This window comes from Perissodus microlepis, chromosome 2, assembly GCF_051167445.1.
Source record: "Perissodus microlepis isolate ML-2025 ecotype Zambia chromosome 2, ASM5116744v1, whole genome shotgun sequence".
In the NCBI taxonomy this organism is placed as follows: domain Eukaryota; kingdom Metazoa; phylum Chordata; class Actinopteri; order Cichliformes; family Cichlidae; genus Perissodus; species Perissodus microlepis.
The window spans coordinates 15,805,025-15,821,757 of NC_140462.1; the positions used below are offsets into that span (position 1 = coordinate 15,805,025).

The 16,733-nt window shown below is 39.1% G+C and overlaps 1 protein-coding gene across 7 annotated transcripts in view; it reads left to right on the forward strand.

The window, feature by feature from the left end:
* Positions 1 to 16,156, forward strand: part of atp11c (ATPase phospholipid transporting 11C (ATP11C blood group)) — a 41,303-nt gene extending 25,147 nt beyond the window's left edge. Inside the window, exons 6-31 of one of the 7 annotated variants that reach the window (XM_084950055.1) lie at positions 59 to 187; positions 641 to 729; positions 1,266 to 1,316; positions 1,731 to 1,795; positions 1,886 to 1,967; positions 2,055 to 2,205; positions 2,791 to 2,988; positions 3,513 to 3,683; positions 4,113 to 4,324; positions 4,485 to 4,556; positions 4,652 to 4,725; positions 4,815 to 4,936; positions 5,043 to 5,224; positions 6,023 to 6,289; positions 6,445 to 6,616; positions 6,734 to 6,836; positions 6,929 to 7,074; positions 7,884 to 7,943; positions 8,581 to 8,708; positions 9,196 to 9,331; positions 9,418 to 9,483; positions 9,644 to 9,747; positions 9,873 to 10,029; positions 12,136 to 12,244; positions 13,221 to 13,252; positions 13,529 to 16,156. In XM_084950055.1, coding sequence (XP_084806181.1) covers positions 59 to 187; positions 641 to 729; positions 1,266 to 1,316; positions 1,731 to 1,795; positions 1,886 to 1,967; positions 2,055 to 2,205; positions 2,791 to 2,988; positions 3,513 to 3,683; positions 4,113 to 4,324; positions 4,485 to 4,556; positions 4,652 to 4,725; positions 4,815 to 4,936; positions 5,043 to 5,224; positions 6,023 to 6,289; positions 6,445 to 6,616; positions 6,734 to 6,836; positions 6,929 to 7,074; positions 7,884 to 7,943; positions 8,581 to 8,708; positions 9,196 to 9,331; positions 9,418 to 9,483; positions 9,644 to 9,747; positions 9,873 to 10,029; positions 12,136 to 12,240 — 3,042 coding nt within the window. In that variant the 3' untranslated portion in view covers positions 12,241 to 12,244; positions 13,221 to 13,252; positions 13,529 to 16,156. Of the gene's footprint in view, positions 1 to 58; positions 188 to 640; positions 730 to 1,265; positions 1,317 to 1,730; positions 1,796 to 1,885; positions 1,968 to 2,054; positions 2,206 to 2,790; positions 2,989 to 3,512; positions 3,684 to 4,112; positions 4,325 to 4,484; positions 4,557 to 4,651; positions 4,726 to 4,814; positions 4,937 to 5,042; positions 5,225 to 6,022; positions 6,290 to 6,444; positions 6,617 to 6,733; positions 6,837 to 6,928; positions 7,075 to 7,883; positions 7,944 to 8,580; positions 8,709 to 9,195; positions 9,332 to 9,417; positions 9,484 to 9,643; positions 9,748 to 9,872; positions 10,030 to 11,164; positions 11,256 to 12,135; positions 13,253 to 13,528 lie in introns of those variants that run through there. The other 6 variants (XM_084950064.1, XM_084950101.1, XM_084950081.1 and 3 more) reach the window with 6 other exon arrangements.
* Positions 16,157 to 16,733: the final 577 nt, after the last annotated feature.

The window sequence follows — 16,733 nt, forward strand, 5'->3', positions numbered from 1 at the left end:
AAAAGAGGGAGAAAGCACACTGTGTCTTCACAAATGGTCTTTGGTTGTGTTTCTCCAGGTGGGAGATGTTTTGGAGGTGGAGGAAGACGAGACCTTTCCCTGTGATTTAATATTGCTGCAGTCTAGCCGAGATGATGGCACATGTTTTGTTACCACAGCAAGTCTGGATGGAGAATCTAATCATAAAGTAAGATAAGTGTATTACTTTTCAATCGTTTTGCATAGAAGAATTTGAATTAAAAGTAGTTCCAGATGAAGTTTGGAAGAAGCAGATGAAGTTATAGTTAATGTGCATTCATTTGATTAATATTAGGTAATAAGAGAGGAGGAGTGGATGTAGAAGAACAGTAAATAATGCATTTGCACTTGCCTAGATACATGTTAAAATAATTGTGTAGTTATAATTCAGGGAATCTGATTTATTTTCATTGAATGCTGGTCTTACTTTAAAGAGGTTTCACTTTTGTTAAGTTGCCAAAAAATGTGTTCCTGCCTGTTTGTGCTCGAGTGTATTGGTATTTTTTCCTTCTTAATTTTCCGTTTTGTGCGTGAGTGAGAAGCAGTGGAAGTTAAAGCGATCAATGACCTAAGTTGGTCACAGCTCACGCTTTTTCTCGGTCTGCCTCTTCTACTTGTCCAGACACACTACACAGTGCCAGACACAGAGCGCGATGTGGAATCTCTCAACGCCACCATTGAGTGCGAACAGCCACAGCCTGACCTTTACAAGTAGGCAATCATCATGTGGTCCCAACGGATTTACACTACAAGCATGTGGTGCCTGTGATCTGCTGAGGAGTGGATTAACTTAATGCCAGATTTAAAAAAATGTCTGCAATGACTCTGATATTAACATGCAGGTTGTTTAAAAAAAATGTTTCGGCAAGCCATAGTGCATTTATGGGATAATAACTTGGTCTCTCCAAGATGAACTTAATTCTTACTTAAGTGTAGTTCTATGTCTAAAGACAATATGTCTTTATAGGTCAACTTTGGGGCAAGCAGTGAAACTATTATAATTTAAAATCATACCTGAAGATGAAGGTGTGAATATTCCGAGCTAATGAAAGTGACAATATAGCTGACTACAAGTATTAGGCAGTACTCTAAACTTCCAGATTTTAAGGTCAATGAATATTTAGCTTTGAGTAATTAATGAACTCAGAAAAGATTTGAATACCTCAAGTTCAGATCTCTTCCACTCTTAACACAATAGTTGCTCACAAATCACTTCATCTGTTTGAGCATATGCCGTTGTGTTCCAGGTTTGTCGGTCGTATGCACATCTACAAAAACAATGAGGAGCCTTCGCTAAGGTGAGAGCACTCGTGTCCAACCAAGTCTGCATAGTTTAAAGAAACAAAATCTAAACAGTTGTTCATTTGTTTCCCTTTACATAACCAGCAAATCATTATTTCATTGATCCTTTATAGCAGACAAACATTAAAATAAAAACAGACTGGCAGGGATTTAGCCACTGCTTCCAAAGCACTCCCACAGGCATTTATCATTGACTGCTTTGTAATGACCATATAAACAAATGCCAGTGTCCTTCTCAAGAACACTGGAACTGGTGTGAGCCCAGACTGCAGGCATACTGTGTACTGTCACTGCGTATATTAGAGTGGATGCCAGCTTCCCTGCCAGGTTTCCATTTAGAGGATAGAGGAGTGTGGATTCCACAGCAACTGTATGACTAAATAGGTGGATCTACTGATGTGATTGTGCAGGTCACTGGGCCCAGAAAACCTCCTGCTGAAAGGAGCAACTTTAAAGAACACTCAAAGCATCTGTGGTAAGTCAATAATGGCTTTTTTACTGGTACCATATTAAAGATGGCTCGATATCTTAAAGGCTGATGTCTTTTCTTATTTTCTTTTTTAAGGTGTTGCAGTTTACACCGGCATGGAGACAAAGATGGCTCTTAACTACCAAGGAAAATCTCAGAAACGCTCTGTTGTGGAAAAGTAAGTTTACAGGGAAAAACAATATGTATAAAACAAGTCTAAAAAAATACCTTTGATACTCACTAATTTGAGTTTTTATGTCTACAGGTCTATCAATGCCTTCCTTTTGGTTTACCTTTGCATATTAGTGAGCAAGGCCTTAGTATGTACTACACTTAAGTATGTATGGCAGAGCAAGCCTGGACAGGATGAGCCCTGGTACAACGAGAAAACTCTGAAAGAAAAGGAAACCAATCTGGTGAGTTTGCATTTTAGAAAACTAATGAAAACAAACGTTATAGGAAAAAAAAAGGAAAAGTGACTGAGGAAAATAAAACATGTCTAAAGCAGAACTAGAAGAACAGCCGTTGCAAGAAAATGGCTAATATGGCTTGTTAGATAAGTTTCATCATACTGTTATTGTGTACTACATACATACATACTGAGGCCTATGTTAATTCAATAGTAATTATTATAATCCTTAAAGGGCTGCTGAGGGAACTCTATACATAGTTTTAAAGTTCTTATAAAATGAGCAAAATGGCCACTGTTGCCATATGATGTAGTCCGTTTCATGTCATCTGTTAACCTTCTGCTTTAGCCCGCATTGAACATTGTGACTGCCGTTTCCTCATTTTTGTTGCAAGTATAAACAGTGACGTCTAGGACTGCAGAATGGTTTCTTAGAATTGCTTAGGTTATGGAGAAAATGATGCAAACCGCAACTCACTTTTTCTCTCTCTATACATATATATACACAGTGTATGTATATATATATCTTCCTCTATATATGTAAATATATTATGTGCCTCTTTTTCTTTCTTTTTTTTTTTTTTACCAACAGTACCTTAACATGTTCACCGACTTCCTGTCCTTCATGGTGCTCTTCAACTTCATCATTCCAGTGTCCATGTATGTGACTGTTGAAATGCAGAAGTTTTTGGGATCGTTTTTCATATCCTGGGATAAAGATTTCTTTGACAGTGAAATTGAGGAAGGGGCACTGGTCAACACCTCGGACCTCAATGAAGAGCTGGGACAGGTCAGAAATATCTGTCATTATGCTTCCTGTAAACTCTGCATTTCTGTGTCCAAAAATTTTCAATTATATTAACTAAATTCCTCTATCGTATATAAAAACTCTAAAGCTTTTCCTGAACATTTCATCTCCAGCGTCTATGAACGATGTCCAGATGTAATCTGTAGAACAATCACTTTGATGTAGTTTTCCATCCAAACAAGTTTATATTTTATACTGAATTTTGTGTATTTTAAAAAGCAAAACTTCTACCTGAGACTATTGTAAGTGCTTCTTTAAAATGAATTTTCCTTGTTTCATTTTTATTATGACACTGCTGACTTAAACGGCGCTGCCATAGATCAGTCACACTTGGTTTGCCAGATGATTATTTGAGTTAAAGGTGATGCTCCGTTAAACTGATTAATGCAGTGTAATTTCCTCCTGGAAGTAATTGCCTAATATTATTGTTGGAGGCTTTTAAACGAGAAACTGAATTTTTATGGTTTTGGAAGTGTGTGCCATTTTTATTTTCATGTTGCCTGTAGGTGGAGTACGTCTTCACAGACAAGACGGGGACCCTAACTCAGAATAACATGGAGTTCATAGAGTGCTGCATTGATGGCCACCAATACAAGTACAGGGACGCGAGCTCGGAAGTGGACGGATTCTGCGTTACAGATGGACCTATGAACACAGTACAACAGAAAGCTGGCAGGGTGAGTGTTGTGGTGTCCCGCCATCTGTTGTAAAAGTCATACAAGGATTAACATATGGCCATTACATAGCTCGATGCCCAGAAAGGCCCTTTATTGGTCACCCTGGTACATTCTCCTTGACATGTCGACATATGCGCTATAACATAGCGGAGGGAAGGAGCTGCATGCTCCTGTCACGAGTACTTGATAACACTTCACAGACTATTGCACTTAATTACTTGTGCTGATAAGGGGTCAGTTTGGTTATAAATTCTAGGCGTTATCCAAACTCCAGCTACTGTATATAGCTCCTTGTTTGGTTGTTAATAATAAAGTAAAAAAAAAAAGATTTATGAATTTATTTTAAGGTTTATGAATGAATTTTCTACTTGTAAAGCCCTACATTTTTTTTTTTAACAGTATTAAGCCACGTTTACATAATTTTCATAGGAAAGGGAAGAGCTGTTTCTGCGTGCCCTGTGCCTGTGCCACACAGTCCAGGTAAAGGAGTCTACAGAGCAGGGTCAAGGTCAAGAGGATGGACGGATAGACCAGGTGGATGGATTAATGGTAGATGGACAAGTGGTCCCTCCACTGCAGGAGCAGAGGGGCTTTATAGCCTCCTCACCTGATGAGATTGCTTTGGTCCAGGGTGCAATGAGGTAAGAGGTTAGGTGTCATGACTCAGTGATTTCAGGTGGCTATTTGACAAGCACATAGTTGGAATTGATAAACCTAAGGAAAATGTAACTGGTATAATTTCGTTATAATATTTATTGAGAACATAAAAGCCATTTGTGTTTTGATTTGTCTCGATCTCAGGTACGGCTTCACATTTCTTGGCCTCGAAAGTAAAACCATGAAAATTCTCAACAGGACAAATGACGTTGAAATGTAAGTTAGTTATTTCTTGGAATGTCTTTTTTAAAATCTCAGTTATTGTTTGTATTTAAATTACATCTTTTATTTCCTCTGCGTACATCCTATAGGTATGAATTGCTTCATGTGTTGAACTTTGACCCAGTCAGAAGGCGAATGAGTGTAATCGTCAGATCAATATCAGGTGAGCTTAAGGTTACTGTCAACGTTATTGGAATGCTAATAAAATAGCGTTGGCCAGCACACCCCTGATGCTGGGTGTCTGTATAATAGTGTGTTTTTCGTGCCCAGGTGAAACACTGCTTTTTTGTAAGGGAGCCGACTCCTCCATCTTCCCCCGAGTCAAACAGGAGGAAGTTGAAAAGATACGCATGCATGTGGAGCGTAATGCAACAGTACGTGGTGGAAAACATCTCGTTTTCCTAAATTTCCAACTGTTGGAATGATTTTATTGCATAACATTTTGTCTTTTATAACATCAGCTGCTATTTTACTGTTTAGGATGGTTACCGGACACTGTGTGTGGCCTACAAACATCTTACCGCTGAGGAGTATGACCAGGTAGATTCAGGATTAAGGGAAGCTAGACTGGCTCTGCAGGACAGAGAGGAGAAGCTCATGGCTGTTTACAACCAAGTGGAGACTGGAATGAATCTAATTGGAGCTACTGCTGTTGAAGATCGGTGGGTGCTCACACAAAATGTATAACTGTGCTGCTCTTAATTGTGAAACTGCTGTGTTGAAACCCCAAATATGTTGATTCTGTTCATCTGGACGTAGTTTTCTGTGTTGAAACCTGCTGAAACCTGCTGTTCTTGCCCCTTAATAAACATCAGTGCCAAAAAATTTGGATATTGAAATCCTCAGCACAGAGAAATCCCAGAATACACAATGTTATTCATATGGAAACCAAAGGAGTGCAAAAGCCTGTGGTGAGCATATCACCAAGCCTTGTCTGGACTTGCTCTTTGTTATGTTGCTGCAATTCCTCCCTTTGGGGATGTTTTAAATGTCATCAGCTGTCACTTTTTTCACCATGTATGACTTTGGCTTTCTATTTTCATCTGATTAGTTTGATATCAGCTAAAAGCCCTTCTTTTTAGAGCGTTTTAATTTAAGCTCACGCTGCCATCTTGTGGTTAAGTTGTGACCTACAATCAAAGATTCCAGCTTTTAAAAATAGACTGCATAAATTGCAAAAGTTTAGGTCTAAGACACATGCATTGCCTATAACAAAGGAAGTAAACATATTCCTGAATCAACATTTATTCATCATTTAATATACAAACACTCACACTTTTAAAGGACCACGCCTTCCCAAACCATTATGACATGAAATTTGGTAATTTAGCTTAGCTTTTTTTTTTGTTTTGGTTTTTTTTGTTTGGTTTTTTTAAACACATGTATATAAACTATACATAATTGTAGGCATTCTTGCTGCTAGTAGTCATAATGATCCTTTTCTATTTATTATTCTACAGTCTTCAAGAGGAGGCAGCAGAGACTATGGAGGCTCTGCAGGGAGCAGGTATTAAAGTGTGGGTCTTAACAGGAGACAAGATGGAGACGGCCAAATCCACCTGCTATGCTTGCAGATTGTTCAAGAGGAACACAGAGCTGTTGGAGCTAACAGTGCGTACTCTAGAGTCTCCAGGAAAAAGGCGTGAGGACCGACTGCATGACCTCTTGCTCGAGTACCACAAGAAAACTGTACAGGATGCACCACCAGCAAAGACACGTGTTGCCAGGTTGGCACCTTAGATTACAAAAGCCTGTGTGCTATGTACTGACATTATTCTGATTTTTTTTTTTTGGCTTTTTATTAGGTGGTGGTGGGGCAATAGTTAAAAAAAAAAAATAACATTAGTAACGATTAAACTATTTTGTCTACTCTGTATTGCAGGAATTGGTCCAGCCAGGATTATGGTTTTATAGTAGATGGAGCCACTCTGTCGATGGTGCTTAACTCATCCTCTGAAAACAACTTACATGACTATAAGGACCTATTTCTGCAGATATGTCAAAACTGCACGTCTGTGCTCTGTTGCCGCATGGCTCCCTTACAAAAGGCACAGGTCAGAACAGTGATTTAATAAGCTGAGAAATAAAAAAACTGAATTGATTTCTTTCACAGTGAAAGATTATTTCTGATTTTATTCAGCTGTTGTGCCTCTGTATCAATCTATCTATAGATAGTTAAAATGGTGAAGAACTCCAAAGGCAGCCCAATCACCCTTTCCATTGGAGATGGAGCCAATGATGTCAGCATGATTTTGGAAGCTCATGTAGGCATTGGTAAGAAATGTGATGCTGAAGCTCTTTAATTACTCTTCTATGTGTAGTGGAGTGCAGAAATGTGTCATTTGTTTTGGGCCTTGGTGTTTCAGGCATTAAGGGGAAAGAGGGTCGACAGGCGGTGAGGAACAGTGATTATGCCATCCCCAAACTGAAGCACCTCAAGAAACTTTTGTTGGGACATGGGCATCTCTACTATGTTCGCATTGCACACCTGGTGCAGTATTTCTTTTATAAGGTAAGTGGAGATTCTGTGTCCAGGAGCACTAGGAGCACCCACTAGAGCCTGAACAGATATATTGTTTGACTGATATTAGCTTTTTGCTGATATGTCAGTATCAGCATAACATGACCATAATATGGGTCTCAATGTTTTCCACCAGTTGCACTCTGTAACTTCCCTTTTGTGAAAACACATGTTTGGAATGCTACAAACACAACGATCAGGTGCTCAGAGTGTAAATGACTAATCAGCGACTTGATTTGGAAATAAAACAAGTTAATGTTTAACCTGCATGGTTACATTTTGTCAGATAAAAAAGGTTTGTGATATCTGTGGGCATTTCGTGTGCCTGAATGAAAAGAAATATTGACCCATACATTGGATTTTTAAATCAGTAAATACCAGTTTCAATCTTAAAAATCCTATATTGGTCAACATCTAGTACCCACCAAAAGCCATTTGGTATCTTTACACTGGTGCAGTGGTTAGCACTGTCACCTCACAACAAGAAGATCCTGTGTTTGGATCCACTGGCTGACTGGAGTTTGCATGTTCTCCCTGCTTGTGCGTGGCCTCTCACTGTATACATTGGCTTTCCCACAATCTAAATTGGCAGGTGTGAACGTGAGCATGAGTGATTGTCTCTTTTTGTCAGTCTAGCCATAGACTGACAACCTTTAGCTCCACCGCAATCCTGAATCCTGGATAAGCAGAAGGAAATGGATGGATAAACACACGCTCATACACATATAGTCTTACACATGAGACTGATTTTTTAGGTTGAACTCTGTATGACCCTGTTTTCATTCTCTGTTCGCCTGCAGAATCTTTGCTTCATCTTACCACAGTTTTTGTACCAGTTCTTCTGCGGCTGTTCCCAGCAAGTAAGTATATCTAATTGAGGTTCAAAGACATTCTGAACATGAAAGGAAGTAGTGTTCCCTAAAATCACACCTCTGTGTGCTCCCGATTGCTCAGCTCTTGTCCTCACAATCCCCTTTCCTCACTGTCCCTGGGATGTATGCACTTTGTTATCGTCATACAATATAAATAGGCAAAACTCACGCCGGTCATGTTGTGCCACCACGAATACACCATGACACAATATGGATATTTTGGAATCCTGGTGGCATTTGTTTGTTTTCCTAGTCTTAGAAAAAAAATTAAAATAGGAGAAAAATCTTATGGAAATTCTTTGGAGCACAAGGATTCATTTTATTATTAAAAATCTATGATCTAGACATCTGTCATCCTTTTTAAGATCACTGAGTGATTATATTTTTGTGTGAAAGGTGATTTTCTTTTGCTTTTGTTTTTTTTTGGTTTCCCCATCATGCCACTGGTCTCTGATATAGATCTTTCACAAGCATGTGAAAGATGTACATAAGCTTGCTCATGACGTGCTCTGTGCTCAAGTTATGGTTGTGTGTATGAGTTGTGTCCTCTCCGTGATATTAACCCCTCCTCCTCCTTACCAACCCTTCCCTCGTCAACCTTTCCTCCTGCTCCCATCCTCCCCAGCCCCTGTATGATGCGGCCTATCTGACGATGTACAACATCTGCTTCACCTCTATGCCCATCCTGGCTTACAGTCTTTTCGAACAGCACATTTCCATTGAGATGCTTCTGGAAAATGCTACCCTCTACAGGTAAACTGAGTTATAAAAGTAGATGTGCTTGTTATGTTCTGTCCTTTCATCACAAATCCCACATTAATGGAGATTAGGAGATTCTTTTCTTATGTTTTAAATCTAAACTTGGAAGGATTTCTTTGTCTGTGCAACACTTCACTGAGACTAATGTGTTTATTTTGAATTTAGGTACAGAATTATATTGTATACTTTTACTATACAATACAATATTGTTACTAAATAAAGTCCTGGTTTAGGTTCAGGCGTAATTTAAAAGTAAAAAAAAAGTAAAAATAAATATTTAATGAACAGGTTACAAAGTTCTTCTGGTGAAGTTTAGTTGACTAATTTTGATGGTAGCTCATTTGTATTTACACAGTAACTTTTTTGGCCACCATTAATATGTTATATAATGGTGTTGTCCTTTTGTGTGATAAACAGGAAATGTTACACAAAGACACAGTAAGTAAATAAATTTGTTAATTTTCCTCTTTCAAATCTTTAGACAGATCGGTAAGAATGCCATGTTACGGTGGGGACCATTTCTCTACTGGACATTACTGGGAGTCTTCCATGGCTTGGTCTTCTTCTTTGGTGTTTGGTTTTTGTTCAGCAACCCAGCCCTGCAGGACAATGGCCAGGTTTGATTTAAATCCACTTCTAAACAGGTTTCATATCTACAGTCTCCTAACTACAACTGCTGATTGTTTTATTGTTTTGACTCTAGGCTTTTGGGAACTGGTCATATGGAACGATTGTATTTACCATCCTTGTTTTCACTGTAACACTAAAGGTAAGCTCTACCCCTGTTTATTTTGACATTTATAAAACGTCTATCATTAGAGTGGACATATGAGTTTGAAACAGATATTTTGTTAGTCATGTCTTTTGCAAAGTTCTTTTATATGTTTTTTAAAAGATCTCTTACTACTTTCTTTTCTCCAACATTCTAGTTGGCTCTGGATACACGGCACTGGACATGGATAAACCACTTTGTGATATGGGGTTCCCTGGCTTTCTATGTGTTTTTCAGCTTCTTCTGGGGAGGAGTAATATGGTTAGAATTCAACTGAGGATTAAAAAAAACAAATCTTATTGTAGTCATTTTAGTTGGCCTTTTCATTCTAGTCAAACATGTATCTCCTCCAGACAGTATAAACTGAAGTGTCATCTCTCCCCCAGGCCTTTCCTGAGACAGCAACGGTTATACTTTGTGTTTGCCAACATGCTGAGCTCGGTGTCAGCCTGGCTGGTCATCATCGTGCTCATCCTGCTCAGCCTATTGCCAGAAATCCTCTACGTGGTGCTCCGCAAGCCCCGCGGCCCTTACGCTCGACAGGTAGTGCTATAACTCCCTCTCTCTGTCTCCCTCTCTCTTTTCTCCCTCTCTCTTTCTCTCTCTCCCTTCCCTTTATTCGTTCTTTTCTCATTATTATTTTTGCTAATGGTTATTTTTGTTGATGGAGCATATTCTTAATATATTTTAGGTTGAACTGATAGAGGTTTATGAAGTACTGTTCAGGGAAGGATTTAAATCAAAGAATTTTAATGCGATTGCTGATTGTAACATTTGCATGGCTTTGCTAACATAGAGCAATGCAGATCTTTACAGAGCTGTTTGCCTTTCTTCACACTTCCTTTGCTTTGGTGTTAGATCATTGGGAAGAAGATGGTGGGAGGGGTAAATTACATCTGACATTATTCAGAAGTGCAAAAAAAGACGTTTGAAAGGAAATGCTCAAGCACAAATATCTGATCTATTGCAGCCCTCTGCTGGCTATTTAAAGCATGACGTACATTATGCAGGTTTATATTAGGGGGTCGGTTAGCTTGTCATATATTACGTTGCACATGTTTGCCAAAAGCTAAGAGTGTTTTAAGAGATATGTTTAATGAGAGAGGAAAGGGTTTTGAAAAGAAACCTAAAAAAACAAGCCAACCCCCCCCCCCCCCCCCCCCAAAAAAAAACAAAAACAAAACATATTTTGTGTACCAAGAGATTATTTTTTTAAGTTTCTGTGTCTTTAAAATTATGCCTGTTGTTGAATTATTTCTGAAGGCTGTTTTTATTTAACCTCCACCAGAAGTCTGTCAAAGGCATATTTTGTCATTTCAGTGGGCTCTCTAATGTGTTTGCAAGCAGATGGAAATGATTGGTGGTATTCATACTCTTTTCTGTGGTTTTTTTCTTATTGTGTCTAGACTTGATTTTTATTCCTTTTTGGGTGGGGGAGAAGTAATAAACTAAATGAGAAGTTTTACTCATATTTGTGGAGAGACACATAACTTGCAGATTTGTACAATATTCAGGACTTGCGTACATATGGTGCACATATTTTTATTTTTTTAGGCTCATTTTTCACCTTTCCTACTTTTTCCTAACTAGTGCTAATGCTTTGCTCTTTAACACACTCATAACTATCTCACCCTCTTATTTCCTTCTCTCTTACTTCTCTGGACAATCCTCCCTAAAGATGAAACATCGCCTTCCTTCCTCTGGGACATCCACTATCTTCATGTTGTCACAGACCGCTAGCTCTCACAGCTTCTCATGGAGTGACTGAGGTCTCTTTTTCTTTGTCAGCTTATATACTTGAGAATTTCTGTGTCTGTGCACCACTTGCCTGCTTCCTACTTCTGTGTCCTTCCTCTCCCACTGTTTAGACTCCTTTCTTCACCTATAAGAACTCAGGCTGCTGTTTTGTAGATTTTAATAGTCCAATTTGCTTGGACAGATTAGGTCAGACATTGCAAATTTCTGATGTACTGTGTCACATATCAGGAATGCTATCCTTGGAAGGCACCATTTTAAACCTTGACTTGAGGGATTTTCTTTTTTGTGACACTGGGAAGAATGGCACGCTGCCACCTCTTCCAGCAGTGTGGAGTAGGACAGGTTGTCCATGCTAAAAACTTGCTGTTAGTCTGCCATGCTTGTCTGCCTAGTTGTATCAGTCAGTGTCTCCTCCCAGCTGCCTTTGCTGCTCCACTGCCTGCTGCCTTCGCATGTCCAGTCAGGTGGCTGCAGCACATCACAGCATCCAAACGTACCTGCATGAGGCCCAAATTCACAACCTCATCCTGGATCCTCAAGCCTGACAGTGTGTGTATGTTTGTGTGAGTGTGTGTTTGTATATGTCTTAAGACATACTTATTTTGTGAAATTTGCAAGAATAGTAACTCTATATTATTTGAACCTATTAAAAAGTCGACTAAAGGGCTTCCAAAATGGATCATTCCTAGAAGGGTTGTCTAAAATAGCTCCTAGATTAATTTTCATTGTCTACATGTCTACTTTGAAGTCTTTCTGAATGTATTTAATTGTTCTTTGTTTATATATTTATGTCTATGTGCAAAAGAGAGCACAAGATGGTGAGAAAGGCAAAGTATGTATGTGATTATCAGCGTAGTGTCGTCACTGGTGTCTCTTGCCTCACCCTTCTAGAAGAAGCTGGTTCAGTCAAGCGCAGGGGGCATCCAGTCACCCCGGTCGTCAGCCAGGCCCCTGCTCATGAGAACCTTTTCAGATGAGTCCAATACTGTCAGTTAAACAGGTACCAGCCAACTTTCAGGCCATTTAAGCCAATCAGTGATTTGCTCCCCCAGTCAACCAGTCCAGCAGTCTCTCTCATCTCTAACTTTGAGTTTTAACAAGGAAATCAAAGACGGTAGCATAAAGGCTGCATTTATTTAGACTCTTTGTGTTCTTGTGTGTTGTGTTAGGCTCATATTGGCTGGCTGAAGAGATGCACTTTTTCCATGCCTCTTGTTTTGTTTAATCATTTCTATTAAACTGACCAAATGGTGCATTCACTTGATATGTGAAGGCATCCATTGACCTAATGTTTCAAAAGTTTTTTGTTTTTGTTTGTTTGTTTTTTTTGTGCAAACTCGTGCTCCTTTCAGCCTCCCTTTCGGTGCCCAGCTTGTATTTACCTTTCTGCATGCGCAGATGTGCTTTCAAATCCAAATTTTTATTTCAGCCTCTCGCATTTTTGGACCTTGTAAGAGTGTCTGTGTGTGAAGTGTCTGTGGTGGTTTCATCTTCTTTACCCAACAGTGTGAAACAACAGGGCTGACCTATGATTTTGGCCCCATTTTCTGAAATATTTGTGCTGTTTGTAACAATGTGGTTTAATCATTTGTCGTGGTCACTGTCTTCTGTGTGTATATCCAAACCCTAATTGGTCGTGGCTGTCTGCTTACTGTTTTATTTGTGAGTGCATTGCATGACTCAGTGCATGATGTGATGTTGGCATAAGCTCTGCCCAAATGCTACTTCATGACAGGGGGTAGACGAAAAAAATACCAAACACAAAAAATGTAAACACCGCGAATAATGAAAAGCAGCATTGTGTTGTGATGTTGTGTTAAATATGTTTAACATTTTGTTTTTGTCCACCCCCTGGATGAAGGACTGAATGTTGCACATATCCATCACTATTGACCATGGTCTCTGGTTGCGCAATTTTAGAAAGAGACTGTATGACAGCTTGCAGAGTTTAACTCACATTTCTACTTTCCCTGTAGCCATCATTGGAATCCCTCCTACAAACATCAAGGTAAACAAAGAGTCAGCACTAACCTTCTGTATTTGCTTAGTGTCTCTGCTCAGCTTCAGAAATTCAGTAGACTTGGATCAAATCGGGATCATTTCCTTTATTAATTTCTTTTTTAATCTGGTGGAGGAAACCGGTGGCATTGTAGTGACTTTCATGTGGTTAATCACTGCTTATTCATTTGGGGGGTGATTTCAAGGTGTCTCGTCCTTGTCCTCTTGTTGGTATGAACTTATGACGAAGACATCAGGTAACATCTGCTCACCCAATCCTTTTCAGATTGCAGCAGTAATGCCACTATCGTACAAGCATCTAAAGGAGCGCGACTAAAAGACATCGAGGACTCATAACAGTCATGTCAACCTCATTCAGGGTCCCGTTCCAAGGAAGAACGTCTGCCATCTGAAAGGAGGAGATGGAAAAAAATCTGAAGAAACACGTTCGGTCTTTTGAGAGGGTTTAAAAGTCTTTTGACTTGTGTGTCTCCTTCTCCGTCCTTCGCTGTCCAACCTCAAAAAGCAGCCACCTCTCATGCATGCTTACAGAGCAGTGCTCTACATTCTTTTATACAGTATCTACTTAGACCCCAGGCATGAGTTTTCTTTCTTTTTTTTGTACCTTACTATAGAAACGAATGCATACATGGCTGCCTTGTCAGTAGCTCTATTCAACTGCTTTTTTAACAAGCAGCTGAAATATCCACTTCAAGAATGCTAAATGTGCATGAAAGAAGGCTCAAAAGAACACACAACTCCACCAACGTTTAGTCTCTGCATTCTACAAGCTTTTTTTACTATATTATCAACAGTTTCAGAGGTTATTCTACTTTATTGTTATTACACTTTTCAACTGTTAAGTTTTAAATTGTTTAAGATATTTTAGTAAACACACTCCTCAACGGATCCAAATCATTTGGGATGAAAAGTTACTGAATGGGATTTCAGCCCAGCTCAGATCAGCTTAACGACTGTTAAAGTGGTTTTCTGGTTGTAGATGTTTATTTGTATCTAGTAATGCCATTTATATTGAATACTAAGATATGAGGGGTCAGCAGAGGTCATATCAACCCTCAGTCCAAAAACTGTGTGTGTTTATGTAAGGCTAAGAAATGCATTAGAGATTTTAAGGATATTCTGGCAATGAGACATTGCTTGGAGCATCACCTCCAATATTCCAACCTCAGAGATAATTCAAGAGAGTCAAATTTGAATGAGAAAGTTAATATATGTGCAGTAGTATAGAGATATATTGTTAGCATCTGCTCAAAGCCAAAAACATGAACGCAATGCGATCAGAGTCTGTCCGCACTCACGTGCCCTAAAAGTGATGTTTTGTTGTATGGGTGTGACACAAGTGTACGGCAAATGCACTGGGTGAGAATAGCCACAAATGCCTGTGTGTAATGTAAACCAGGATTACTTGAAACCTTACTGATGTAGTTCTGTTAGACATTTTCTGCACTATTAAGGAAACTGGTTTCTGCATTGTGTAGATGGTCACCAAGGCACATGAATATATGCCTGAGCGCACACACGCACATATCAGAGAAGAACATTACACGAACAGTAACCACCTTACACATAATGTCACACATGTACTTGAGCCTAAATGAGGTATTTGTATTCTTAGCCATTTACAAGTTTGCTTATTTTGTCTCAGTCAGGCTGAAGTTGGGGATTAAAGAAAACCAGCTTCATCGGAATAGTTAATGCCACTGTGAGACTCTACTCTCTGGAGTGGACCGTTTGGCCCCTTGTTTCTTCCTTTAACTTGTGTGTAGTGCTTCATACATTCCATTTAAACATAATTACATGATTTCAGACACTTTTGATGATGCTTTGGTTTGTTTCTTTTTTTCCCCTTTCTTCACAAGTGTATATTGTGTACTTTGCATATTTATTAAGTAAATGTAATTTGACTCACAAATGTTATATTTTTTATTACTTTCAGTTTTAAATTGTGGAGCGTGTTCTGCTTTGTGTCATTTTAGTTGGCCTGTTTTACTACAGCTCTGTTGTGAGACTGTGCCAGTGTCATTAAATAGTCAATTTTATCTACACAAAGGCAGGCAGACCCTCCTCTGTGAAGACATTGAGCATCCCAAAATTAGCCTCGGACCCAATGCCACTACTTTTTGTCTGGTGGTTTAACTGCAAGTTGAAGTTGAAAGCGATCATTGTTACTGATTATTTATGTTTTGATGCAAATCTGTATAGAATATGTCTTTATGATGATTTTTAACTACTGCTTCGCTGATCTCTGCTCAAACATGCTGTGCATTAAATCCCCCTGACTGTAACCTAAATAGCTGTAAAAATAAATAAAAAATAATAATAATCTGCACAATGGCAAATGCAGCTGTTAGGCCTAAGGGACTTTAAGGATTTATATGGAAAGCAGGGGTTTTGTTTTGTTTTTGTTTTGTTTGGTCACCTAAAGACCTGTGCCAGAGATAACTGGATGTAAGATGATTCACAGAAGGGGCTGCCTGCTTTGTTACCAGATATAAACCTTTAAGTTACATATATATGGAAAAAAGAAATGCTATTTTCGAAGCTTAAAATGTGTTCAAATCTAATTTTGCCTGTCTAAATTAAAAGTAAAAAGAATGGATTGTATTTTTAATGCAACCTTTTTCCAGCCACTTTTTTTATAAAATCAAAATGTTTAAAAAAAGAAAAAAAAATAAGCACGAGAGGCTTTGTGGTTGCGGACCCTGTCTGTGAGGGGTGGAGGTGGGCACAGCAGCAGTTCTGCACAGCAGGGACATCTTGCCACCTCCAGCCTTTTGGGTCTCCAGCTTCAACACTCTAAACCTCCAAGCTGAATGTACCTCTTTGAAAAAAAATTATATTAAAAACCAGATGTTGTTCTTTAATAAAGCAGAATGTTTTGAAGATACACAAACTGCCTTGTGATGCTTTGCACCACATGTTGTGTCAGCAGGTTTTGTCTGATGGAAGATCTGAATGTGTGTGCCTGAGAGGGGGGGACACTACTGAGAGGCTAAGCTGGATCAGCTGAGTGACTGCTCTCCCACTGCTCCATGCATGGCTTCGGATTAAAAAAAACAAAACATTAAATCGCCGTCACTGTATAGGAGAGATTTACATACATGCATATTTACACGTTTTCTGCACTCTGCAGTTGATCTATTCCAGGGAGTTGTGGGCTGAGCTGTGGGGAGTTGGGTTGAGAGAGAGACACTGCAACAGTATATACACAATGCCACTCTTTCATATTTGTTCTTTGGTTTGAATGTGATTGTTGTGTATTAAAGGCTGTTTCACAAGGGTCAAACTTGTTGGCTGAGGGTGTGGAAGATTTTAATTTTTTATCAATGGTGCTATTCTCCTCAGTTTGTGCATCTATATTATAGTGACACTGGAAAAATAGGCACATGAGCATGATAGCCAAGCAGCCTAACACTTCAGGCTACTGTTAGTCAGTGACATGCTGAAGGCTTGGTGTGTGTGAGAGAGCA